Source organism: Lepidothrix coronata, unplaced genomic scaffold (genome assembly GCF_001604755.1).
Source record: "Lepidothrix coronata isolate B3197 unplaced genomic scaffold, Lepidothrix_coronata-1.0 Scaffold41, whole genome shotgun sequence".
Classification (NCBI taxonomy): Eukaryota; Metazoa; Chordata; class Aves; order Passeriformes; family Pipridae; genus Lepidothrix; species Lepidothrix coronata.
In genome coordinates, this window is record NW_016690221.1 from 3,799,591 (window position 1) to 3,825,304 (window position 25,714).

General features: G+C 40.5%; 2 protein-coding genes across 2 annotated transcripts in view; both read right to left on the reverse strand.

Moving 5' to 3' along the window:
• Nucleotides 1–577: 577 nt before the first annotated feature.
• On the reverse strand, nucleotides 578–5,677 carry BHLHA15 (basic helix-loop-helix family member a15). Its single transcript, XM_017813466.1, has 4 exons — nucleotides 5,507–5,677; nucleotides 4,142–4,295; nucleotides 2,122–2,195; nucleotides 578–2,016 (listed from the first exon to the last, which is right to left on the reverse strand). Exon 4 carries the CDS (start codon nucleotides 1,978–1,980, stop codon nucleotides 1,480–1,482), a length of 501 nt encoding a protein of 166 aa, XP_017668955.1. The 5' UTR covers nucleotides 1,981–2,016; nucleotides 2,122–2,195; nucleotides 4,142–4,295; nucleotides 5,507–5,677; the 3' UTR covers nucleotides 578–1,479.
• A 32-nt stretch (nucleotides 5,678–5,709) lies between these two features.
• Nucleotides 5,710–25,714, reverse strand: part of LMTK2 (lemur tyrosine kinase 2) — a 42,614-nt gene continuing 22,609 nt past the window's right edge. Inside the window, exons 7-14 of the mRNA XM_017813316.1 lie at nucleotides 21,800–21,933; nucleotides 18,622–18,706; nucleotides 17,860–17,981; nucleotides 16,252–16,401; nucleotides 13,085–15,998; nucleotides 11,442–11,577; nucleotides 10,819–11,067; nucleotides 5,710–9,708 (exon numbers count right to left, since the gene is read on the reverse strand). Coding sequence (XP_017668805.1) covers nucleotides 9,680–9,708; nucleotides 10,819–11,067; nucleotides 11,442–11,577; nucleotides 13,085–15,998; nucleotides 16,252–16,401; nucleotides 17,860–17,981; nucleotides 18,622–18,706; nucleotides 21,800–21,933 — 3,819 coding nt within the window. The 3' untranslated portion in view covers nucleotides 5,710–9,679. The remainder of the gene's footprint in view (nucleotides 9,709–10,818; nucleotides 11,068–11,441; nucleotides 11,578–13,084; nucleotides 15,999–16,251; nucleotides 16,402–17,859; nucleotides 17,982–18,621; nucleotides 18,707–21,799; nucleotides 21,934–25,714) is intronic.

Here is a 25,714-nt window from a genome sequence, read left to right on the forward strand (position 1 = left end):
ACATCTATTTTAGTGTGAAAACAGTTCAAAAGCTAAGGAAATGTCAGGTTGAGGCAGGATCCAAATAATCTCTCCAGTAAGGCAACCACACACACAAACCATTGTGTTGTTCTACATCACAGCTGTGGATTGTTATGGGGGGGAAAACAATTCATATCCCTGACCAGCCAGTCCAGGAACCCTCACCTTCAAGTCCAAATGAAATCATTGTGCTGTGCTGGAGCAAAATAAATAACACACAAACTGCACACTGCAGCAAAACCTTCATGGATCCAATAAATCCTTCCTCAGCCACTGTTTCTCCTTGGACAGCCCTACTTTGTGGGAAGAAGGGCCACACCACAAAGTCTGTCAATCCCAGTGGTGCATGAGTTGCCAAATGTCCCCTCTGCTATCCCAGCACAGGCCTGGGGGGGGTGGGGAGGACGAGCTGTACCAAGGGGACCCCACAGGCACCAACTGAGGCCCTTCCAGCTTCAGGTGTGAGAATACAAGAGAAAATGAGGGTTCCTCAGGGACATAAAACATTTTAGTGTAAGAGGGGAAATGGGGGGAGGAGAGGTGAAAAAAACCCTCATTTTCCTTTTTGAAGAGTTTCTGCATTTATTGTTTTATAGTACCAGAATCTAATATTAACCCATAAAGAACATGATCACATCACAGGCTTCATTAGCAAATAATTTAAATTGGCTAAATCATGTCTAACTTAAGACTATACTAAAGCATTTTTATCATTGTTTTGGCAAAAATAAGTCATTTGTCCCTTATTTATTATTTGTATTGCAATGATACCCAGACACCAACTAAAGGATGGTCTGGAAACACAGACCAGAACTGCCCTTACTCTAGAGAGCTTACAGCCTAAGAAAGCTTTGCAGATGTTTGCATCAACAAGTATTTTAGAAGTTCTTATCCCTTGCAAGGTTCAAAATTATCAGAGCAGATCCATAAAAGATAAATATTAAGATAAATATTCAGATTTAGTGACTGATTTCCCATCCCGTCACTTCAGTCATCAATTTTATTTTCCTCTGTGGCCTGGGAGATCACAACAGGCACTGCAAGGCTGGGGAACAGAGCTACAGCCACAATTCCCCAAGCTCCAAAGAACTCAGGTGACACAGACCTTAAAAGCTCAACTCACAACCTTCCCAAGGAGGGTGACTTTCAAAAGTTACTAAATCCTTATATTCAAGTCAACTCCAGTGTTACAGGATAGGTTTCCAAGCTCTGGCAAACCCACAATACATTCATTATGCTCTGAAAAATTCTTATAGTTTAAGGTAGCTTTTTAATGTGCCATATAAACTAGAGCCATGAGTGTTGCCTGTTTGTCTTTAAAAAAAAAAAAAAAGAGGGGAGAGCTGGAGGCAAAAACAGTCTCTTAAAAGCTCCAATTACTGACATGTATTATGATGTAAGAAGGAAAAATAATGATGGCAGCAGCTAACTGTGGGTGCTCTGGCTGAAGCTATGAATCTACGTGGCACATTTCTGTAGATGTTCCTCATGGTCACCCTCCCCATGCTGCTGTTGATAATGTTGGTACAATTTGGACCCCCAGGTTCCCCCCATCCCTTCTGCTGCTGGAAAGTGTCCATTGGACATATTGAGTATAATGGAGGTCAAGGACTTAATGTAGTTTTTGGCCAGTGTGAGAGTCTCTATTTTGGACAGTTTGTTCTCAGCCCTCACGTGAGGGATCACCTCCCGCAGGGCCTGGAACGCGTTGTTGAGCTTGTGCATTCTCTGTCTCTCCCTCTCGTTGCTTTCCAGCCTCCTCAGGTGCCTGTCCTTGGTGCTCCAAGGGCGCTTGGCTCTGGCTGCAGTGATCTTACTGCTCTCCTTGTTTCCCCCATTCCTCCTTTCTCTGCGTCGCAAACATTTTGCCAGTTCTTTTTTTCTCATGGCTGACTCCTCAGAAAATGCTTCTTTGTCAACAGTTTGCCTTTGCTTCTTTCCTTTGGTTTTAGTCTTCATGATTTGCTGGATGTGCTGGTATTAAGCACCACTGTGCTGTAAAAACATGACACCGATATTGTTGGCTGTTGTACAGTTCCCTCCTGGACCAATGATCTGGTGCAGGTTGGTTTGATGTGTTTGTTTACTTGGTTCACTTACTGAAAAACCCTCACTGGCTCTCAATTTAAGTGACGTTTGTTTTAGAAGCTGTGAATGTTGTTACTCAAGATGACCTGTGCAGATGAACAGAGGAGAAAATCCTTTTGTAGAGAACAGATCCTCCTTCAGCTGGCAGGAAGAAGTTACAGAGGGAGCAGAGGACAAGTGAATGGAACCACAGAAACGAAGATGCAGTGAATCACCCACTGGTGAAAAAGAGATGCTTCTGCTTTTTTAGAAGTAGGTCTCAAACTAGAGAGATTTCTCTGTACATAAGAGAAAATGGTCCCCAAGCTAATCCAGTTTTCCTGCAGAAAAGTGAACTACAACTCAAAACTCATGTAGAGTACAATGGTCAATTAGATTTGATAACATGTTGCTTCAATTTTTTGATCTCATACATTCCTGTTGTGTCACAGCTCATTACCCCACACTATAATAAAACCATACACGGCTTCACTCTACCTGTGTGGGGGGGTATTAGACAGAACCCTCAGGTTCTTACTCAGAGTAATTCTCCTTGAACTCCTGGCAATTGCTTTGTATAGGAACAGGTTCCCACTATGTTTTCGAGCAGTCCACTAGAGGGACACAGGCGCACTCACTTCCTGGAGAAGCTCAGAGTCAGCCACGTGTTTTCAGCTGCAGTATTTCTGCATTCTGGGCTAGTCCTCGTCCCCCCCCCCTCCAAAAAAACCAAGCACTTCCCTCTTCCAACAATAATCCATTAACTGCCAGGGCTTAATTGCAGTTGCTGCCCCAGATCGACAGCAGCAGGGCAGGTTATTTCCCAGGTTATCCAAAAAGACACAGCAACGCTCCTTCCCCCATATTAGCAGGGCAGATGACAGCATTGATATTTTACTCTATCTCAGCCCAGATTCTGTGCCCACGCTACATCTGAAGACAACAGCCTTACAGCAACCCTGCCTCTAACACCAACCATCTGAGTTACTGAGAGACATTCTCAGAATGCTCCTTCTGTGCTCTTACACTTGATGTAGTCAGAGAAAGGTTTGGTCTAAACAAAATATATTTTTATACCAGTTCTATTACATAGGAGCAGCTTGAGAGTTGGTGAGCCAATAAAAAAATAAATAAAAGAAGAAGTAAAACCTTGCCCCAGGTGTGTGACTGCCCCAGCACAGGACATCATCCTCAGCTGGAGCAGGTGGTGGCAGTTCCCGGGTGTGCTGTGGTAAACACCACTTCCCCTCTTGTTTCTCATTTCTCTAGAGCCAAGTTCAGCTGCTGGGCAGGCAGGGACTCAGTTCTCTGCCTGGGAGGGCACCCTGGCCATCCCCAGGTTCTGTACTACCAGGGAGGCAGTTTTAGCAAACGTTACAGGAACTCACAAAGCAGCTGGGTGAGGGTGGCACCCAGGTGATGAATGCTGAGAGAAAGACAGCACCAAGCAGCTCAGCTGTAGGAGCCCAGAAGAAATGCTGGAGACACAGGGGTATCTTCAGCAGGAAAACAGCATAAAAGGCAAGCACAGGGTTTGTTCTGGACTGTTTGTGTAATCAGCAGAAAAGGCCCAACTGCAGGACAGCACAAAGCACCACTGGGGAGAGCTGCTGCTTGGAAGGAAAACAGCCTTCCAACAGGACTTGGTGAAGAAGAGATTCATGGAGGCAGCCAGCAAAGAAAGCTGGAAGAAAATCCAAGAGAAAGGAAGCTTCAGCAAACTGTGGGAGCAAAGTAATCTTTAAAACTGCAGACTGGCAAAAGCAGTTGGGATATGATGGGATAAGAAGGTGCCTAGCTGGCTGAGGTCTGCTTTCAGACTGCTGCATGCTGTTGCAACCCTGAGAAGACATCCTATGCAGCCACAGGAGCTGGTGGGACCCCCCAGGGAGGTGGTACGAGTGTGCAAGGAGGAAACAGATTGAGGAGGAGTTCAGAAGCAACACACTGGGGTGGTCAAGAGAAACCAAGGAGAGAGAGCAGCCAAATACCAACACATTTTCCACCCTCTGCAGCCATCTATCAGGGCTGGTGTCCCTCCACTGTGACTTACCACTGCACCAGCTGCAGAGAACGTGCTTAAGGCCCACGGGGCACCATAGCAGAGACCCACGGGGAGCCAGGAGCAGCAGGAGGCTCTGAGGGGGCAACAGGGACGGAAGGCTGCAGGTCCTCTAGCCAAGCCAGGGTCTGTCAGCAGGACCTGCCTGTCGCTGAGGGGGCCGCAGGGGCGGCGGGGCAGCGCTGGCACAGCCCCGGAGGCCCGAGCCCCGCAGGCTGAGGCCGCCGCAGGTGCCGGCCGGGCCGCCCGACACGTCGCTTTAGCAGCGGGGGCGGGCCCGGCGCGGGCGGGCGGGAGCTGCGGTCCCACCGCGGGGAGGCACCGGGCAGGGACACCCGGCACGCCGACACCCCCTCACCACAGCCGGGGCCGTGCATGGACACAGCGGCCGGCACAAGGCTCCCTGCCGTTTTCGGGATGGTCACAAGGCTCCCGGGGACACATGGCAGGGGGAGCAGCACTGCAGCAGCGCGGGTGTCGCTGACGGGCACTGAGCCGGGCACTGAGCCGGGCACTGAGCCGGGCACTGAGCCGGGCACTGAGCCGGGCACTGAGCCGGGCACTGCCACCACAGGACAGGGCACTCCAGTGCCTCCTTCAGCGGGTGGAGGAGGCCAAAGGCTGTGTCAGCTCTGTTCTGCCAAGGGCTGAGCAAGTTCTCAGCCCCCGTGTGACACCGGCCCACAGACACAGCACTGCCATCCCCTGCAGGGAGCTGCTGCTGCTAAAGATTGCAAGTTCTCAAATTCTTCGGTAATAGGTTCGATATAGGATGACCAATTTAGTGTCATGGGATCTTTTACATCTGCTCTCATTAATGATGGCTGCCTTGGTCAAGTTTCAGCGCAGTAGTTATATTTTACCTAACAAAGTTGTTATCTTGCTATCAGTTTCTCATTCCCAGCCCTCAGCAGCTGCCAGGACTCAACGGCTGCGATGTGATGTGGGGGCTTCACCCACAGCCTCCACTAACCCCTGACTGCTGCCAGTCCCATCCCAAACTGAAGGAATAACAGGGAAAACCAGCACTCTCCTCCTGCCTCACCACGTGCTCAGGCTGAAACAGTCTCAATCTCATGTGAAAGAAGCTCCCAATACACACAAGGACTACATTTACCTCTTTGGTCCATTCAGCACATGCACTTGGATTGAAAGAAACCAAGAAAATCTTCTAGAAAGAAATTAAATGAATACTGAGAAAACATCATTAACCTGTTTTCTGAAGAGTACTTATAAATTTTGAAGTCTGCATTCTTCTTACTGATACTTAATTCTATGATTAAAACCAATATTCAGTGTTCAGAACTACAGTTTGTATTTCAGTTATTGCTGCTCTACTGACTGTACGCACATTACCTGAAGTTCTCACAAGGATGATATTGGAAGAAATTAATGGTAACTACACTATTTAGTGTAGACTCATCTGCTGGGACTGTGGCTTTGAACTTTTGGTACTTTCTCAACCTCCGGACTCTAATAAATATATCTTACACTGGAACTACACTGTAGACCTGATCCATTGCTGCCATCTGTTTAAAAATGAACAAACAGACAAAGAGATTATAAATATATAACTGTATTTTATTTTTAATATTAAATATTTTTAAATTACAAGCAGTTTCTTGAATCACACTATGCATGATAATCAATATACAGTAGAAATTACAATTTAAAAATGTACACAATTTAAAGACATTTTGACCTGAAATTTCATTAACTATGATATATTGCCATAAACCTCATACCTGTATTAAATTACAATAGGAAAACCTCATACCTATGATTTTGTTACATAGTTTCTCATTTACAAATAGAATTAAACATTATATATACACACACATCAGTACCATTTATCATTTAAGTTACACCTACATCTGTGCAAGTTCAAACAATTTCATAAACAAAATTAACTGTAAGTCATATTCAAGTTTCTGAAAAACAGGCTGCTGGTATTACAAATACTTATTTTCAATAAGTTTATATGATGCTTGACTCTCCTCTAGATTTCTTCCTGTTTTGTACCAAAACTTTTAACATACAAGGATATTTCTGTATGACTTAAAGCTGAAGTAATTTTGTACACTCCATTCATATTTAAGGCTATTTCTTATAAGGCTAAAATACTTGGATTCCACCTTTCAGCAACTCCAACACAAATAGCCATGTCACTGACACCTGACAATGCTGACATTTTAGGATAGTGCTTAACTGTAAAAAAAAAGGTCTCTCTACTAACCAGCCTCCTTATGAAAGAGATTGAGTACTACATAAAAATCTGCTAAAAATACTGATAAAAAGAATGAGGCTTAAATGGCTTTCATTAGTGCATCAACAAGGATATGAGAAAAAAAAAGTTAAATCCGCTCATTTCATGAAAATGGCAATTTCCATAAATGCAGTTATACACAGTGTATCTGCAGCTGGGGGATTTGGGAGAGTACAGGTGTTCCCATTGAAACTGGACACTCTTCTCGCTCTCTTGGCTTCTTACTACAGATCCCAAGTTTTAAACAAACTTCTTTAGGTGGGAAAAATCAGATCTTTTAAATACCTTTAGTAGCCAAATTGAGACAATGCCTTCATTATTCAAACAATCCAGGTATTCTACTAGAGAAGGAATTAAACTGTAACCAGTCCTCATAATAAACCATTGAAAATAGATACATGTACTTCTCAAAGAGAGACCAGGCTTAAGTAGCTAGTGCAAGAAATTACCTGTAGTGAATGGTTTGTAACAAATCCCCTCATTATAATGTAACACATTGGAATTACTGATTCATCTTCATTGTGCCACTTGACTGCCAGGCAGATATTGAAGTATTGCTAGTAGTTGATCAGATCTTTAAGTATATTTTTCCCCCAAAAGACCATCTATCTTATTGCAATCCAGCCTACTGGATTACTGAAATTAAAATCCTTGCTTAAGTGAGGTGAGTCAACTTTAAATATTTCTTTCTCTTCATTGTACAGCTAAAAAGGACATTACCTTGCTTAATATAATACACATCTAATTTTGGAAAAAATGCTCCTTTGGCAATTCATTAGCAATGAGTCCATGTGGACAAAGGAGTAAACTTTCACTTCCTGTCTAAGATTTTCTTCAAATTCAGGTAGAGAACAAAAATCTTGGATTCCCATCAAGCAAAGAAAATTCTCAATGTGCAAGATAAACATCTGATTCTCCAGACTTATAAGAACCAAAATGAACCACCAAATGACAACATTCTGCAGTATATACTTTTACTTAACTCTGGATTAATTTTGTAAAGCAAATGATTCAAAATTAAGGCTGAACTCCAGGTCTGACAGGCTTCTCACCACACAAGGCAGACAAGCCCACAAGTTCTTTGCAGACCATTGTGGAGTTTCATTCTTACTATGGTGAGAATTGCAGAAGACAGATGAAATGCCCTAGATCTAGCTGTATCAAGGAGTTTAATGTTGGAATCACAGAATTTCTAAGCAATAATTTGTGCACAAAGTCTATTACCAATATTTTTAAATATTTGGAGTAGTGCACAGCTTCCTTAAACCCTCTACAGTATATACTGTAAGCCTGTATTAAGAACTACTTGACTTTGCCTTTTAAATCATGTTTTGGGAAAAGTCCATGGGAAAATTCAGTTCCTCACTTCATACTGAAGAACAGTTCTGACTAACTCCAAACCTGAGTGCCTCATCAGAAAAAGATATCTCAACAATTCATTGGCAACTTCAAATAACATAATAACTACATCATTCCCTTTTGATCAGTATGGAAGCCATTCTGGTTAAGGGCTAAACAATGCTGGAAAAAAAAAAACAATTGACATATTCCTGTCATTTTAAAACATACTTAAAAATCAAAATGAACATAGAGGTATACAAAAAAAATTACACATCTGAAAATATCTAGTTTTCCCATCTTCATCTGATGAAAATTCTCTGGTGACAGGATCTGGACACAGAGCACTTGGACCATCATTAGCTCAAGCCCTGCCAAAACAGCCACTAAAATACAAAGTACTTCATATTTCAGCACATTTGTATTGTAGTGTCCTAAAACACAAACCCAGGTAAACTGTTCCTATCAGTGTTTCCTACAGATCCACAGCTGCATAAGGCATTCCAAGAGGTCAGGGATTTGTTTCTCAACTGAACTCACTTTGGAGTAATAATTAAGGATAACTTTTTTCCGAGCAGTTGGAAGGGCTGAAGCAGCCAGATGCATGGGAGAGCGGGAAGGTTAAACCCCCCCAGTGTCTTCCCTTCCCTACAGACTTCAGAGCAAACTTACAGGATGGCACCCTTTGCTCAGGATGCATTTCGAGGTGTACCATGCAGCCTTGCAGACATTTTAAAGTGGGTCTGGCCTTACCAAGGGTGCAAAACTGGGCATTAACTGTTAATCCAAACCTTCACTGTCATCACATCACCAAGAGGTAGATTTACCACAGGCCTCTGAACAGAGCCCCGTCTGCCGTCGGCAGGAGAGCTTCAAAATTCACAGAATGTACAACTGAAGGGCCAAGTGTACCCAAAGCCAGGCTACTGAAATTAGTCTTTTTATAAGATTCATAAATTCCACAGTTTTGTACAGCCAATTTTTGCTCTTCCTTCTCCAAGGCAGAAATTGCAGTAAAAACTGGAAGGCCCTTAATTGTGATATAGTCAGATGCTATTACAGTTTGAGCAGTCAGTAGGATCATATGTAGGAATTAAGAGACATTCTCTCTTTCATCTAAAAATTCCAGAGTATATCATATATTCTTTTCCAGTTCCTATAAAACATGAACACTAACAACCATTCTATAATCATTATCATTTAGAAATGGTACTGAATATAAGATTTCAGCAAGTCTAACATAATACTCAGAAGTTATGTACGTTTTACAAGTACCGTGCATAGCAAAGGCTACAAAAAGGACAAATTAAACTGGATAACTGGGCCAATTCAACTTGTCTTATTTTCCTTGAAAGATTTAAGATTTTGATTCTGTACATCATCAGGAAATAAAGGAAGAATAATCCATAGTGCAATTGTAATAAGCAAAGTAATATGTAGTGATATCTTTTTGAATAAATATGGCTCACTACTGATCAACTATCATTCATACAGTTCCATCAACACAGCCACCTGTTGCACAGGACAGTTATACACAATTCTACAACAGGTGTAGGTTCAAATAGATAATGAACTACATGGAAAAATATAAAAAGAATATTATACAATCTCATACATAAACCAGACTGTAGTGTAATTGCTTTACTTGTTTAAGTTATCTGAAAAATACTTCAAGTACTTGAAAACAGCGGCAGAATCGTCTGTCAATGAAAAGCAAAATTGCACTGATTTAAAAATACATTACAAAGTTAAATACACATTCAAATTAATGTCCTGATTTAACATTGCTTTCAGTGTTTACTTTCGTTTCTCAGTACTTCTTGATTACCTGTGTTACTCCAGGAGGATCCAGAGTTTACACAAAGAAGTCTCAGACACAAAGTCTGTGTGTTTTATGTAAGTAGTCCGAGGAAGTTTAAATTAATTTAATCTTTTTCTCCATCTTCACTGCTTCCTATTAATAGAGGAAAGGTCATAAGGTACAGTGAGATTCTTCTGCACAACCCTCAGTTCTTTGTAAGGCTCTTCCTAGAACTTGGCATTGGTTTGGTTAATCTTTCCCTACAGCTTTCAACTACTGTAAACATTTGGTACATTTATTCATAGACATCTGCTTCAATCACACAGTTCAATGTCACTTCCCAGGACACATAAGGCAATGCAGGATGTCCAAAACAATCTCTCTTATCTGTAAGTTACTAAGCAGCAAACATTATCTAATCAATAAGCACAATACAGGAACAATACAACTCTCTTTAACACTGATTACACATTTATAGACATTGCCCATTAGCAAGGCTCTGCAATCAGTAACATTTATTTTTAATAATGCAACATGTTACCGAAATTAATAATATGCCAAACTGATTCAAGTCTCCTTATTTTTGCTTCTCTTAGTCCTCAAAAACATAGCAAAGCTTAAATAAGCTTTTTGTTACAGACAAGGCTTGTTAATAAATATACTGCTGGTACTCAATATTGCTCTGAACAGATTGTTTGGCTCTCCTAACAGAAACTATCCTACTCATAGCTCCTGAAAAAATGCTGCAATTCTTGAGAGAATGTCAAGAATGCACTGTCTAAAAAGCAATATGAAAAGAAACTAAACTGTAAAATAAGCTCACACAATAATGGCAGAAACATTACGTTCCTGGCATTCTCACCTGTGCAATGAAAACAAAATTGTGACTTAGGACAGTGCAATAATGAGAATTATTAAGTGCTACAGTGTGGCAGGTGTAACAGCAGCGCTTAAGGACTGCAGAGGTTTCATTTATATAAATACAGCACTAAAGTTTTTACCAGAAAAATTCAGAGCTTGTCCTGTAAGTGTTCCATAGACTGTTCAACCACAAGTTTATAGCAACTTGGATGCAAATAATCTCTATGGAAAGCTACGTCTTAACTGAAACATAAGACCAGACATTACCTTTATAGTGCTAAAAATGCATTTATACATTAACCATTTAAAATAGAACAAGATTTGTTGTACCTGTGACTTGCATCTTTGCATAACATTTTTACCTTGTATCTTTAAAATAATTATTACAACTAAATCACTTACCTCCTTGCTCTATATCTGAATCTGTAAGATGGGTAAGAGAAAAGCTTGCCATGTTTGCAGGAGAGATAGAGAATCTGGAATAAGGGGATGAATGTGACCAGTTCTGATCAAGAGTCCTGGAAGGTGGAGGTGGAGAGAAGTACTTTGATGGCTGAAGGGGTGATTTAGAACCAATAAGACTATTAGCTGCCTTGGATATAAAGGATGGCTCTGGAGAGGAGAAGTCATCATCCCACTCAAAACCCCCACCTTGAGGGGAAAAAAAAGCAAAAAGCATCATTATACTTCTGTAATGGAAGGTCACACACGGCTTTACAAGTATGCCCCTGGAACACTGCATGAACCCCAAACAAAACCTGTACCCTGGGCTAGAGATTTGTCACCCACAGTTTAGTTTCCTCTCAGGATACCCTGGACACATCAATATATAAACAACCAGTATCACATTTTGCTCCTCAGGAACATGGGAATCTGATCCCAACTGCAGTGTGTGCTTAGGATGTAAAACTGAAGCCAACGTGGTACAGTGAATTTACAAATCACATTTAATTTAAATGACATTTCATAAAAGACTGTGCATAAAACAGTCTCAGTCCCTGCTGTGTATAAATATATTCAAGTACCTTCTTCATCTGTTGAGCTTTCTGAATTTGCAAATCTGTTTAAGTAGCCAAGACTGGAGGATGAGACAGGAGAGCTGCCAGCGCCTTCCCCGTTCACGTCCACCCCACGGCTTCCCAGCTCCTTGGTGGGGGTTTCCTGAGGCAAACAAAGGCACTGCTGTAACTCTTTTTCCACACAACGTGTCCCTGCACCACAAATACACTGCCCCACACTGCCATCAGGTCAAATGTGGAATTAAAAGGTCTGTGAACTGTTCCTACTACACAACAAAACTTCGAGCTATAGATTAAGCACATGTAAGTACTTCTAGTTCCAATGAAAGCTGTATCACGTCTGTGCTGAAATACATGCAGGAAATCACTATTTAAATATTATTTATTATATAAAAAGGTTTCATATTTCTAGGAACAAAGCTAAAATATCTTCCAATTGAAAACAGTTCCCTTATCAGCCTAACATAGGTAGGGGCTTTTTTCCTCTTTAATAAAGCCTTATCCCATTTCCCAACATTTTATTTTTCTTTTTAATCCCTTAATCAAGCTTTAGGATAAAGAGACAGACTTTGTACAGCTGGTGTTGGAAGCAGCCAACATTTTATCAGTTACTGGAATAACAACTAAAGAGTTCAACAACTAAGAGCAGTTTCAATACAGTTAATTTTTTTCCTTCCCCTCTGACAAAAGGATTACTATTCCACAGGCTACCTGAACACAAATCTATCACCTATGTTTTCTATTCCAAAACACAGTTAACTCCAATATTTATGTACGTCATCATAAGCAACATTTCCAAAGCTTGACAATGTGACTGTTCTTTTAAACTCACTGGACTAGTTTAGTCGCCCTAATGTTAAAATACAATCCCCTCTGTATCCAGTTACAGAAGTTAAAAATTGATAAAGCAGACAGGGAAACAAAGGTAACCTTGAATTTTATAAGCAGATTAGTATTTCACTAAACATGAATCACATTGGATTAATAAAAATTAGCATTACCATCTACATGCTGTTCTCATCTTCGCTCATGATTCGAGGTAAATTTGCCTTAATGCTAAGTAACACAACAGTCAGAGTCGGGTTTCAGCTTGGGGTTTTTTTGTTTCGTTAGTTGTTGGCTTTTTTCCCTTTCTTCCTTTCTTTTTAAAGGCATCTGAACTTAAAGTCCTCAAACACATTAAACAGATAAGCTGCTTCTATAAAGTTACAACAATATTCTGTCAAAATAAATTGATCAGATCTGGTCCATAGTGATGTTGTCTCACATATTCCAATTAAATACAGCTTAAAAACATCACTAAAAAACATGTTTCATCAGCACATGCAGTTAAGGGTCCAACAGCAATGGAGATTCAGGACTTGGCAATCAACCCTGCCCAAAGCAAAACCCTCCTTCACTTTAAATTAGTGCTGCTATTCTATCAGCAACATAAAACTGTACCTAGCCAAGCAAAAAAGTTCTTTTTTCTTTCTTATATATTCTTTATACATAGAAATAACCCACATCTCAAACAAGCTCTAACCCTGCCAAAACAAGAAAGGTAATGTTGTAAAAAGGTTTTCCCCAATATTAAGCTATTTATTCTACTTGTTTAACACACAAAAAAGCAAACCAACAAAAACTTCAGTCAGTAATTAAAAAATTACCTGATCAAACAAATAGACTGTCACATCATCAAAGAACGTTACAGCCTTTTTCTCATCTTTCCAAAGCTCATGTTGCCTTTCATTCAGAGGTTTTGGAAGTTTCAACAAGCTTCTCAAATGCTTTCCATCATCCTTGTCTGTAACTATCTCAGGTACTTGATGAACAGTTTCATCTTCACTGTCAGAACTCAGACTGTGCATATGAAAAGTCCTCATGTCATCCTCAGAATCACTGTTTTCATCTTCCTCATCTGCATCATCACCGTCTTCTAAATCAAGCATTCCAGAAACACTGAGTTTCCCAAGGTATTTTCCTTCAATATCTGGCTCTTTCAGTTTTTGTCCTTCCATGTGATAGAAGGACTTCTCACTGTTACTCAGATCCAAAGGACCGTGCATGTTGTGCACAGACTTTAAGTCTCTGTGTGAAAGAAGTTCTGAAGTGTTAGTGCCAACACAAGAGACACTCTTATGGGAAGTCTCCGATAGTTTTATTTCATCCCTTAGGTTGCCTTCCATCTCTATTCCCAGGGAAGTCAGAGTTGCCTCAGCCCACTCATCAGGACACCCCTGCATCCCTACATCCATCTCCTGGATCTCTAAATCGTGGTTTAGTTCTAGTGTTGTGTTTTGATTATCATCCTCCTGGTAATTCCTCACATCACAGATTTGCTGGCTCTCCTCAAACCCATAAGTCTCTCCTGTATGATTCTCCCCTCTGTTGGAAGAAACAACACACACAGGCTCTCTTGACAGATTCACAGACTCCTCTTGTTTTTTATCTGGCTCAGAATCATTATCAGAGAAATAGGCAGAGTCTCTATAGGAATTTTGATTTCCACCCAGAAAAACCACTGGGGTTATTTCAAAATTGCTGTTCACTGCATCTAAACAAGCTGCTGCTTCTGAAACAATGATGACTGGGTTAGAGGGTAAAGCACTGACACTGTTCTCGCTGACGCCACACAGAGCTGTATCCACACTGGAAGCATCCTCAACAGGGATATGGGAAGTCCATTCTGGAGATTCCAGGTTTTCTGTTTCATAGCCACTGTCAGCAGGTTTATCAGGTGGCAAAAGTTTCTGAGGACTTTGAGTCTGTAAAGATTCTAAAACCTCATTTACATCTAAAGAATCCAAAGAATCAGGTGTCTCTAAGGCTTGTTCTACAGTTTGTATAGGAGAAGGGCTGTCTTCCAAAAGACTATCCTGACTTGTACAGTCTGAAGCAGCAACAGAAATTAAGGTCACCTCTTCTGGAACATCCTTACAGTTCTCAAAGTGATTTGATATTTCTTGTATTTCCTCCAATAAACATTCATCTTTTTTTAACATGGGAGAACTATCTTGCAAGTCTCTTTTCCTGTCTTCCTGATCACTACATTTTTCTCCATTAAAAGTTATTTCATCAGACTTGAAAAGCAGTGCCTGCTTAATCTGTGCATCACACTCATCTGTTTCAACAGCAACACCATAATAAGGACCATTTCCAACATTATTATTTTTGGCATTATAGGATAGCTCTTCTTGACAGAGAGTATCAGTGTTACAGGACACAACTTCATTCACTTCTACATTTGAAAGTTTTCCCTCATCCTTCAAAATAGGAAGATTTCCATGTTTATCACACGATTTATGTGCTGCAGGTGGACTAGAAGATGCCTGCACCTCTACAGGAGTCTGAGAATTCAGATCTTTATTCAGTGTCACTGGGTTAAAATTTTCATCTTTCACTGCTTTAAGACTTTCATGTATTAAAGAAAAGACCTGTGCATTTTCAGCCAACACAGGATCAGGCTCTACAGAGTTTTTATTTGAAGTTTCTAATATACTTTTTAGAACATCATCTGATTTTTGCCCCAGATCACTGCTGGTTTTCTTAGAGAATAACCCTGTTAATAAGTTCTTCTCTTGAAGAAATAAGAAGTTATCAGAAAGTTCTTCTAAAGATATCACATCAGACTGGTTAGAGATATTTTCACATAAGGAAACTGTTTCTTTTTCAGAAGTATGACTAGAATGCTCCTCCTCAGAGCATCCTATTGCCTTTCTATCATCTGTGTTTGAGTTCAAAACAGCCGGTTTAAAGTCTTTAGGAATATCATTTGTTTCAGCAAACCCAAGTATTTTTCTGTTTGTCAGTTCTTCTGATCTGTCAATGTCATTAAATATACTCTGGAAAGGACTTTCTGGGCTACCAGTAGCAGGCAAAAATTCCTCTTTAGGATCTGTATTGTAGTGGAAGAAGTCCCCATCAGTACTAGATTCTTCAACATCAAGATCCCTGAGAACCGTGAAATGAGAACTTTTTTCTTGTACAGCTTCTTGATGATCAACTTCTGTTGTTAACACAACTGACTGGTTATCAAAATTCATGCTGCAGCCACTTCCTTTTTCTTCTAATTGGATATAGTAGTCATTTCCCACAGAAAGCTTGTGTGCATCAAACACAGGTAACACCCCAGGGACAGCAAGTGATGCCTCTTGGCCACTTCCATCCTGTGCTCCCGATCCTTGCTCCGACAGTGACCTCTCAAACACCTCCACTGGATAGAAAATACTTGTGTAGGTCATTGCTTCCTCAGGATTCACGGGACCACATTCATCAAAGTGATCGTGTTTAGCTGCCTCCCAGATATACTCAAAGCTGAGCCCATGGCTTGTTTCAGTTACAGTCAGGACCTCCTCCAGCTCATGGCCAAGTCTATCTCCTGTGAAGTGATCCAAGATTGGAAATGCAGAATTACTTGCTTCTCTGTTTGAGGTGTTTGGTTTCAGAGCATTCCACTGCTGTTCAAAATCGATCTCCGAGTCCCTTTGGCTCTGCATGCGGAGGTAAGTCAGGAGCCTGTGCACTTCTTCTGCCGTCGGTCTCTTCTCTGGAGGCAGCCAACAGAACTGCAGAACTTCATACCTACACAAATGGAAACATGTTTCAATAGGTTTCACACCGAAAAGGAATTCATAAAAGTCAGATATCTAACAAGCCTCAGAGTACCAATACCACTGGCAAGAACTTCCACCTATAGCAAGTCCTTTTACCCCTTTATCCAGGGTTTGCCAGGAGAATGACTCCATGTAGCAATTTCAATATACTTAAGAGAACTGAGTAATTTGAGACACTTCTTCAACAGCTTTAAGAATAAATAAAAACAGTTGAAGTTTACCATCTATCAGAGTAGGGCTGCTCCAGACGTGGCTTGAAGGGTTTGACCTGCTTCTCCTTGATGACATGGGTCAGGACTTCCCTGTCGGAGAAGTCCGAGTAAGGCCGAGCAGCGTTCTCGAACAGCTCCCACAGCGTCACCCCCAGGGACCTGGGACAGAGCAGCAAGTCACTGTGCATTCTGTTTGAGAACTAATTTAGAGTTGCTTTTCTAAGAAAGTAAGGACATGCAAAGCATAACTGGCAAGAAGAAATAAACACGACTGCCCATTGTCCCTAGACAATTCTAAACTTCAGAACCTGTTACCTTGTTTTATTTGACAGAATGTCAGAAGCCTGAAGAATAAAGTTGCTTGAAGGCAATGACAATGAAGGCAACAAAAGATAAGAGGCCTTAAACGACTCAACCATGGGAAAAAATCCACATATAATAAAAAAAAAATTATATTTTTTTATTATGTATTGAAGCAAGTTGTTATGTGTAGAAGCAAGATGAAAAAGCCTTATGGTAAGTTGAACAGAAGAAAAAGCTTTCATCAGAAACTGCAGTTATAGGTTAAACTGCTAAAAAACTCATCTCTGTTTCAGTTTTCAAAAAATTCCTTATTTTTAAGCTGCAGTGGTCAAAAGCTGCCTCTCTGCTCAGTGCTGTACATGCACTGTACACAACACTAATCACATTTTCAGTGACTACAGTTAATACACGAGCAATCTTTCTGTGCTCAAAATGCAAAGTAACTCGCTCTGCATGTGTTACAGTACAATAATTTAGATTGGAAGTGGTGTCTGGAATTATCTAGTCCAAACCTGTTCTGTATGAAAGGCACTAAAATTCCACTTGGAAACCTTAAGACCCAGCTGCTCACAGTCCAGATGAACTAACCCAAGATGAACAGAAGAACTGTTTGCTCGCTTGGAGGATGGAAGCAAATCAGTATTTACATAATTTCTATCTATCCCACTTGCACTCTGCAACCCTACCTTTAAATCAGCAAATAAATCCTAGTTCTGAATTAGTGTTTTCAGAAATGTTAGCCTAATCCACGATTCCCATCATCCAAATTTCTTGGGGCTTGAGAACTGAAGTAGAACTTGGCAATTTCAAAAACGTTCCTCTTCAAGAGCTTCCCCAGCCATTGTCTATCAGCTCTTTGGAGCAGAGACAAACAGTTAATTGCTGCCCTCAAATGCTGCAGCAAGAACACAGCATTTTAATTAAGATGCCACTGTTCTACCAATGGAACTTAAATCAGGGTCTAGTGGGATCAACTTTTCATGTCATCCCCAGCTGCTCATTATTGGAAACACCACTTACCATTTCTTTCCTTTAAAAACATTTGAAGGCACTTGGCAAACACACAGTAATGATTTTTATTAGCAGAAACACCTATTTTTCTGCTAAACATTTTTGCTTACTCCAACTGTTCTCTCAACAGATTTCTAAGCATTTTTCCAAAGCAAGACACAGTTTCAGGTTTACAGAGATTACCCTACTGTACATCTGATGAAATAAGACAGGACAATTTAAATATTATTTACTCCTTCATTTGATATTTGAAAATCTGTTCACAAATCTCTCATTGAAATAATTTTAAGGTCTTCTACATACCATATGTTACTGTATTTATTTTGCTCTGCTGATAACAGTCTGTCTTGAAAACTTGTTACTAACTCAGGTGCAGTCCATCGGAGAGGAACAAGTTTCTTCTCATCTGTCTCAATATAATCTTCCTAAATTATTGATTAAAAAAGAAAACAAAACAAAAAAAGAGACTGAACAAACATTGGATCGAATTCCAAACACTGACAGTTCTTTCCTTAATATGGTCTTATGCGATGCCTATGTAAAATAATCAGAATTAAAAAAAATCCTATTTTCCCCAACTAGCAGAGAATAAAGCAATGGAGGAAAGGCATTTACTGGTCATTGCATAGCAGAAAACGTGACTGCCAATTTCTTATTTAAGGATTAGTACTCACAGAACGTTTTAATTAATGTCTTGGATTTTTCACTTTCTTGATATATTTAAATATTGTTAAAATTTTCATTAGAAATTTGAATTTTTCTTTCAATTTTTTTCCTTAAAATTCATTAAAATTAATTTGTTCGTATTTTAGGACTACTATAAATAGGACCTAAAAAGGTAGATTTACCAGAAGCTTCTTCCTACAAGCACAAATTCTACTCATCCCTAGAAAGTTCATTTATTCTGGTACATCAACTTGCTACAGTTATTTGTCAGTTGTACTTTGAAAGTTCATCATTCAAATAAAGGACAATCTAGTATCATTTAATAACTTTAAAGGATGTTTGTTTTAACTTTAGGCCCCAGTTCCTTAAAAACAGTGGTGCACAACTACACTAACTTACCTTATACCTACTGAATCCTATCCCATAATCTCCTACTTTGACATTTAAATCGGATGTCAGGAAGCAATTCCGTAAGGCCAAGTCACTGAAAATGCAAACAAATTACAGTGAGACAAACCTAGAAGTGTTCCATGCAAATTGAGACAATGGTTTAACAGAAGTGACACCTCCTGGAAGAGTCAGGCCAGAGCTTAAAGCATCAAATGAAAAGCCAACAAAGTTATTTAAAAAAATAATTAAGAAATCAAGGACTTATTCACAGTTATAGGTCAGTCATTGGTAGCAGGAACTAATCGGTAACACAAACAGTGCCAAGGATTCAGCATCCACTCTGGATGCACTTCAACAATCCCATGTGCATGAGCTGCAGGGCAATCCCACAAATCCTACTGAAGGCTGAAGCAAGCTGGGTGCAGAAGGGTGTGCTCCTGGAACTGCCCTCCTCATCGTCTTTGGAGGACACTAAACCAGCCCATGCTCTCCCAAAGACCAGCTCACACACAATGCAAACACAGGCACAGTAACTGGGGAGAGCAATTTCAAAAGCACCATTTTGATCCAAACTAAACCTCAAGACAGCCTTCTTGTTGCTTACAGTTTTATCAATTTTGTACAAGCTAAAAACTGATCCCATATCTCCCTGGAACACTGCAGACACTGCAGTGTGTACAAGCACTGATCACTTCCAGAAAAAACAAACACTGCTGGGGTTTCTCCTGACATTGGACTTATGGGACATTTGTTTGTGCCCAAAAGGATATGATTTCCCTTGGGCACTCCCACTGTTTCAAAAGAAAATCAGTTTATAGACACACAGTCAAGCAGAATCTGTGTTCTGGAACCCAAAGAAAATTAAACACAGTGACAAGGTAATCACATTTAAAGATTTTATACAAAAAGCTCAGACTATTATGCTGTCCTGTATAAAAAAGTTCAAACTGTAGTCATTTCCTTAGAGCAGTGGCATTTATTTTTAAGCATTCAAACCACACACAGAATTTATGTGCAGTTATTTCATTCTACTAATAATCCTATCCTGGAGATTACTGAGGCTGTTCACACACCACAGAGGTGTTGTCCCTCTTCACACCTATCCTTGCATGTCTTGAATTTAATTACCTTAAGGAAAGTCTATCAACAATTCAGACTGGGTTTAAATACTTTACAATATGATACCAAGCAACTAGTAATATCTTACACCTACAGTTAAGTTCCTCTAAGTAACAAACCCATACCTTACACATGAGCCAGAACTACAGACAGTCTTTGAAAAAGATCAACAGAAAAAGTAACATATTTCATAGAAGTCCTTTAATAAACAAATCAAAAAGCTCTTGAACAGACACAGAAGTTGCTTCCAGTTTCCACCATAAACCAGACCACAAGTATTCATGAGCCAGCAGTGCTGCTGCAATAATACCAAGAAGCTGTTTTAGGAAACCCATCGTGCAAACTCAAATTTATGCAAGTTTAATGAAGCTGGAACTGTGGCTGTGACAGCAAAGACCTCAGCAGACTAATTGCTCAAATATTTCACTTCTCAGTTTCACAGAAGGGGACCAGGCAATTAAGTGCCCTGGAACAGCTCTACCTTTGCTTCTGTGTGGATTAAAAAAGTCTCTGAAGTACAAACAGCCTTAAAACCACACAGTTTTCCTGTTTCAAAGAAAGATGATGTTTTCCTTTCTAGAATCATTGAACTACACAGGTTAGAAACACATTTGCAACCTTCAATTATTCCCCAGAGCTTGCCAACTTGTTTTATACTATTTAAATAAATATCCTGGAAGAGAAAAATTTTTGGCTGCTTGAATTTACCACTAACAACAAAATCACTGATGCTGGAGATTTACCACTTACTCTGACAGCATCAGGATAGTGTTGCTAGAAGTAAACATTTACAGTGAGAATCTTGCAGATCCACAGAATAATTATTTACCCAGTTTATCTGTATTTCACTGAAAATGTGCTGTTAAATTTAACACCTACAGAGCCATGCTGCTGAAGACAAGAAACTGCCTCCTCAGTTAGACAGGTACAATTGGTATTACCTTCAAGTCATTTGAGATTGTTAAATGGGTGAAAAGAGGAGCTCTGCTCATCAGCCACCAGCTGAGTCCAGGCTTTAGGGTTTTTTCAGGGTTTTGCTGTTGTTTTACACCTGCACCTTTTGACACTTGAGCTCATTTCTCTCTGAACACAAGGCCTCTGCTTTCTCTAAGCAGCAAGATGTGCATTGATAAGCTCCAGGACAAGCTCCTGACTTGCTCGTCAGGATGATGCAAGCCCTGCTTCTATAGCAAAGGAGAGACCAGCAAAGTAAACTCTTGTGATACCCACGGCTTCACCAAGTCAGTCATGTTTGGGGAACAAGTACACTTTCATATGTTAATCATCCTAAAGGTTGATGTCTTCCAGTTCCTTAGAACCTTTTCACTTAAAGCCAGAAGATTAATTTTTGCATTTTTCTGAGCAACTAGTTTCATGAATACGTTTTCCCAGCCTTTTGCAACTACTGCCATTCTTTCAATATCAATTACATTAAATTTAAAATAATTACATTAATTAAAAAGAAGTCTAGCATTTCCCCCCAGTTCGAACAAAATTGTTCTCCCAGTATGATTACTTCAAAATCTGACTATCTCAACTACTAACTATGAAAAGGTTACAGGAACAATAATTCACTATGAAAAGGTTACAGGAACAATAATTCCGGGAGACAACACCCATTTTAGTCATATTTTCTATCTCAAGTCAGCTTCCCCCTTACTGCATTAGAAAGGCATTTTTTTCCAATTTTAGTAACAGAGGTAACAGACCACCAAACAGAAGTCCTAAATTTTTATGATTCACAGCAGGTAAGGTTCATTGTAACAAAGTTCTAACATCCCTCCCTCCACAATAAACAAATTAAACTTGGCCAAGAATTAACCAAACTACATCTTCTGGGCTGGCTTGGCAGCAGGTTGTGTTCTCTGGGCTGCAGGTGCTCAGCTTTCAGGCAGGTGGAGCTGCAACACCACAGCACTGCAGCTCAATGAGCTTCATTAGCATCACACCTGCCTGGCTCAGGGTATGGCACAGACAGAACAATCTTCGATGCATGGATTTTAATGAACACACCCCCAGGAATTTCAGAGTGCATCCCAGCTGGATGGGATTTCTCTGGGAGTCATACCTGTGCACAAAGTTGTGTTTGTGCATCACAGCCAGGCCAGCAGCGATCTCACACGCCATCCTCTGCAGCAGCATTATCTGGGAGTCTCCTTTCATGTGCTCCTGCTCATTGCACAGATAAGTTTTCAGGTCACCCTGTAAAAGAAGTTGAAAAGATTCATCAGCCTTGTATGCTGGTTGAATTTGAAAATCTTTTAATGAAGATCCAACTGACCACAGTACTTATTAACTACCCTTGTGCTTAATAAAATAATCTCAAGATTCCATTCTCCATAAGGATTCTTACAGAAGCCATCTAAGGCATATAGTATTTTCATTTCAAGGGGTTTTAATCAAATCATTAGTAATTAACAACCGAGATCAGACTGCCACATAAAACCTGTCATACTTTAATACTTTCCATTAAAAAACCCAAAGTTTGATGAGCCTCTGTTTTTAAATGAGTTTTCAAGTGCTCCAAATCAGCAAGGCTGACTGTCTGGAATTTGTAAGGGAAGGAAGGGAGAGACCAGAGGAGAGGGTTTCAGACATTTCAGCTCACAGAACTTTCAATATAAAAAGCATGGTAATACACCCACTCTAGTCAAGAATTCCAATGATGGCAGCAGTTTTCCTGAACCCAGGCAACACTGAGCAACAGACACATAATTAATGAGCCCAGAGAAGCACTTCATAAACTACTAAAAAAAGAACAGCTTTGAAATAGAGGGAAAATACCTGAATGCTGTCCAAACATTCAGGAAAAGGAAGACTTACAGTAAATGAGTCCAAGCGGGGGAAAAGAACAAGTTTCCCATGGCATTGTTGTTCCTTTTCTCACAGTTGGGTCTTTAAACCCAGCACTCCCATGCTTTTGTTATTTAAAATATAGACTTTCTGCATGTTTAGCAAATTATTTCAGAGGGCATTTCTGTATTGAGACTGCACAACATATTATATCACAGCTTGTTTCACTGGGTCTAACTGTCCATTGTCTGCCTAAATCTTGGGACAAAAAGGAGACTGAAGGGAGATTCTGAGGTTGAGCAGACAAGACAGTCTTTGCACTGGCTAAAAGCCACTCTGATGTCCAGATAAGACTGAAGATCTCTGGTGCTCACATAATTATGGAGCTATAACTGAAGCATCTCATTCGTCCTTAATGTGTTAACTGAAGCAGACAATTTACAATTCTAATAGTTCAGGCAGAGAATGTCTGTGGTGCACTACAGTGTAACAGTGCAGTGACAGCTGAGCTGGACAGTCACAAACCTGGGTTATGTTTAATAAAACAAGAACTACTTAAAAGTAGACACTAATCCTTTTAAAAAACATGAATAGATTCTACAGTACAGAGAAGCAGCTATTCTACCTTCATTTGCTTTGGATATTCTACCTATGCTGCAAGTGGCTACACCACCTTAGGAGAAAGCATGTAGAACCTCTAATACTGTTTGACATTGTAGAAGCCTTCATTACATTCTCTTTATCCTGTTTCTAGCTAGTAATTAGGTTAACATTGATGTATTTGCATCCTACAGAATTACATTTTTAAAAATGTTTCCCAAAAGATCTTTGTGACTTACAATTACCACTTCATATGGGCTCAGGTTTATATGGATAAACATTTATATATAAAACAAAGACACCCTCCCCTTTCCATCTTGCCAGAGCAGAGCTCCAAACAACTACAGAAAGAACAGCATTTGTAACACACACGGGTTCCCAGCAGGAATACAAGTCCAAGGAATACAAGCACCGAACACTCAGCTGAGCTGACTGTAGGTGGCAGCAGGAGCCTGGAGAAACACAAACTCTCCCAAATTGTCATTCATTAAAACAGCAACTGCTTGCTTAGGGTTTGTCCCAGGTGGATTAAGTTCCTAGGATGCCTGAAGCACACCGAAGAATTACTTTTTAAATTTTAAATGCATTAGTAACAGCAGTGCTGTGTGACATCCCTTATTTAGTAAATTATTCATGCAGGCACTTATTTTTGTAGGAAAGCCAATTTTTATTAAATCCAGCACCTTGAAACATACTGGTTCTGTGTTCCCATTCTATTCTAATTAAAGTTACAATCAAGTTTAAAAATATAAACCAGGTATTTTTAGTGTTGCTTTAAAAGGACATTGCTTGTACCAAACTGGGGGGAACCAATGGCCATACTCAAGTGTCGAATTGCCCTTCAGAGGCACTGGAAAGGCCAAAAAAGGATCCAACAGGAACCTTATGAAACTCCAGAAAGACAAATGCAAACTCCTGCACCTGGGAAGGAAAAACCCCTTGCAACAACACTGCTTGAGGAGCAGCCACTGGGCAGCAGCTGTGCAGGAAGGGACCTGGGGATCCTGGTGGGCAGCAAGCTCCACATCAACCCTGTGTGTGCCCTGGGAGCAGACTGGAAACAGCCTCCAGGGTTGCACACACAGGACTGGGGCCAGGAGAGCCAGGGAAGGTGTTCTCTCCTGCCCAGCACTTGTCAGACCTCATCAGATCCTGTGTTCAGTACTGGCTGCCCCAAAACAACACAAACTGGAATGAGTTCAGTAGAGGGCCACCAAGACAGTCAGGGCTCAGAGTATTACACCAGGAGGAGAGGCCCAGGGAACTGGGCTCACTCAGCTCGGGGAAAGGAAGACCTTGGGAGCACCCAGTAGCAGCTGCCTGGTCCATATGAAGTTATTAAAGACTAAGCCAGGTTCTCCCTGTGGACCATGGATGGAGGATGAGAGCCAACAGGCATGAGCTGAAACATGGAAAGTTCAGACTCAGTATAAGGAAAGCTCTTTTACACACAAGGACATGAGCAGAAGTGCAGGTTGCCCAGAGAGAAGGTGCAGTTTCCATCCTTGGATGTTTTCAGGATCTAAATGGACAAAACTCTGAGAAATCTAGTCTGACCTCAGACTGACACTGCTTTGAGCAGGAGGTTGGAGTGGAGAATTATCCTGAATTATCCAAGGATATCTCCCTGCCTAAAAGCAGGCAGCAGCAACACAGCAATACTATCCCCACACTGAGAGCCACAAAATGGCCCTTTATCGACAGACTTTTTAATGCAGTAAATATCAAAGGTTATATATATCTGAATAAATGCAGTTCTGCAAAATTCACTGCAGAGACATCTAAATATAAAAAGCTCAATAATCATGCTTGAGGAAGGCTCTACTTTCTTTCCAACTTCCTCTGCCACTCTGCCTTTTCCTTCCTCTCCTGGGACTCCACAAAGAGCTGGATTTCACCTTTCCTCCCATCCTTCTCAGTTCAGTCAGGATCAGTTCAGCCACTTACTTATTAGTTAAGTCTTAATATGCTTTTTCTCTGTGACAGCCAGAAGCTGGGGCACATTTACATGTGGTACCCTTTGGCAGATTTTTGTTCGTGCAAATTCCATATTGGGTTCACAGGAACAGCCAACACGACTGACATGGCTCTGACATGACTTTTTAACCCAGAAGGCACTGATGATAATGGTTTTAAAAATGTAAAGAGGTTATCAGATTATGTTTACTGAACACTTGCTACCATGCTGGAAAACTACCTGCCAAGTCACACAATAGCACCTTATTGTCCCTTTGGAAGTTCTGGGACAACTGAAATCACTCCCCCTGCCTCCCCCTCCACTGCTTTGCAGTGTAAGTAACCCTGCAGTCACCCCATTAAAATGGCTGAAACTGCAGTATGGGATAGAGCACCTTCCTCATCAGAACCTTGCTTAGGCAGATATATGTTTAAGAAATATTAAACAGTGCTGAGAGCAGAGTCTTTGAACTCAGACAATTTTTGAAGTTGTCATGAATTGACGAGTTCCCCCTTCTTTTTAAACCACACCACTGAAAAATCTATTTGCCTCATATCCATATTGACCATGATTATAAACAGATTCATTGAACTCTTTGATGATGAAGTTTTCATTGCAAAGGTTCTGTTTTGA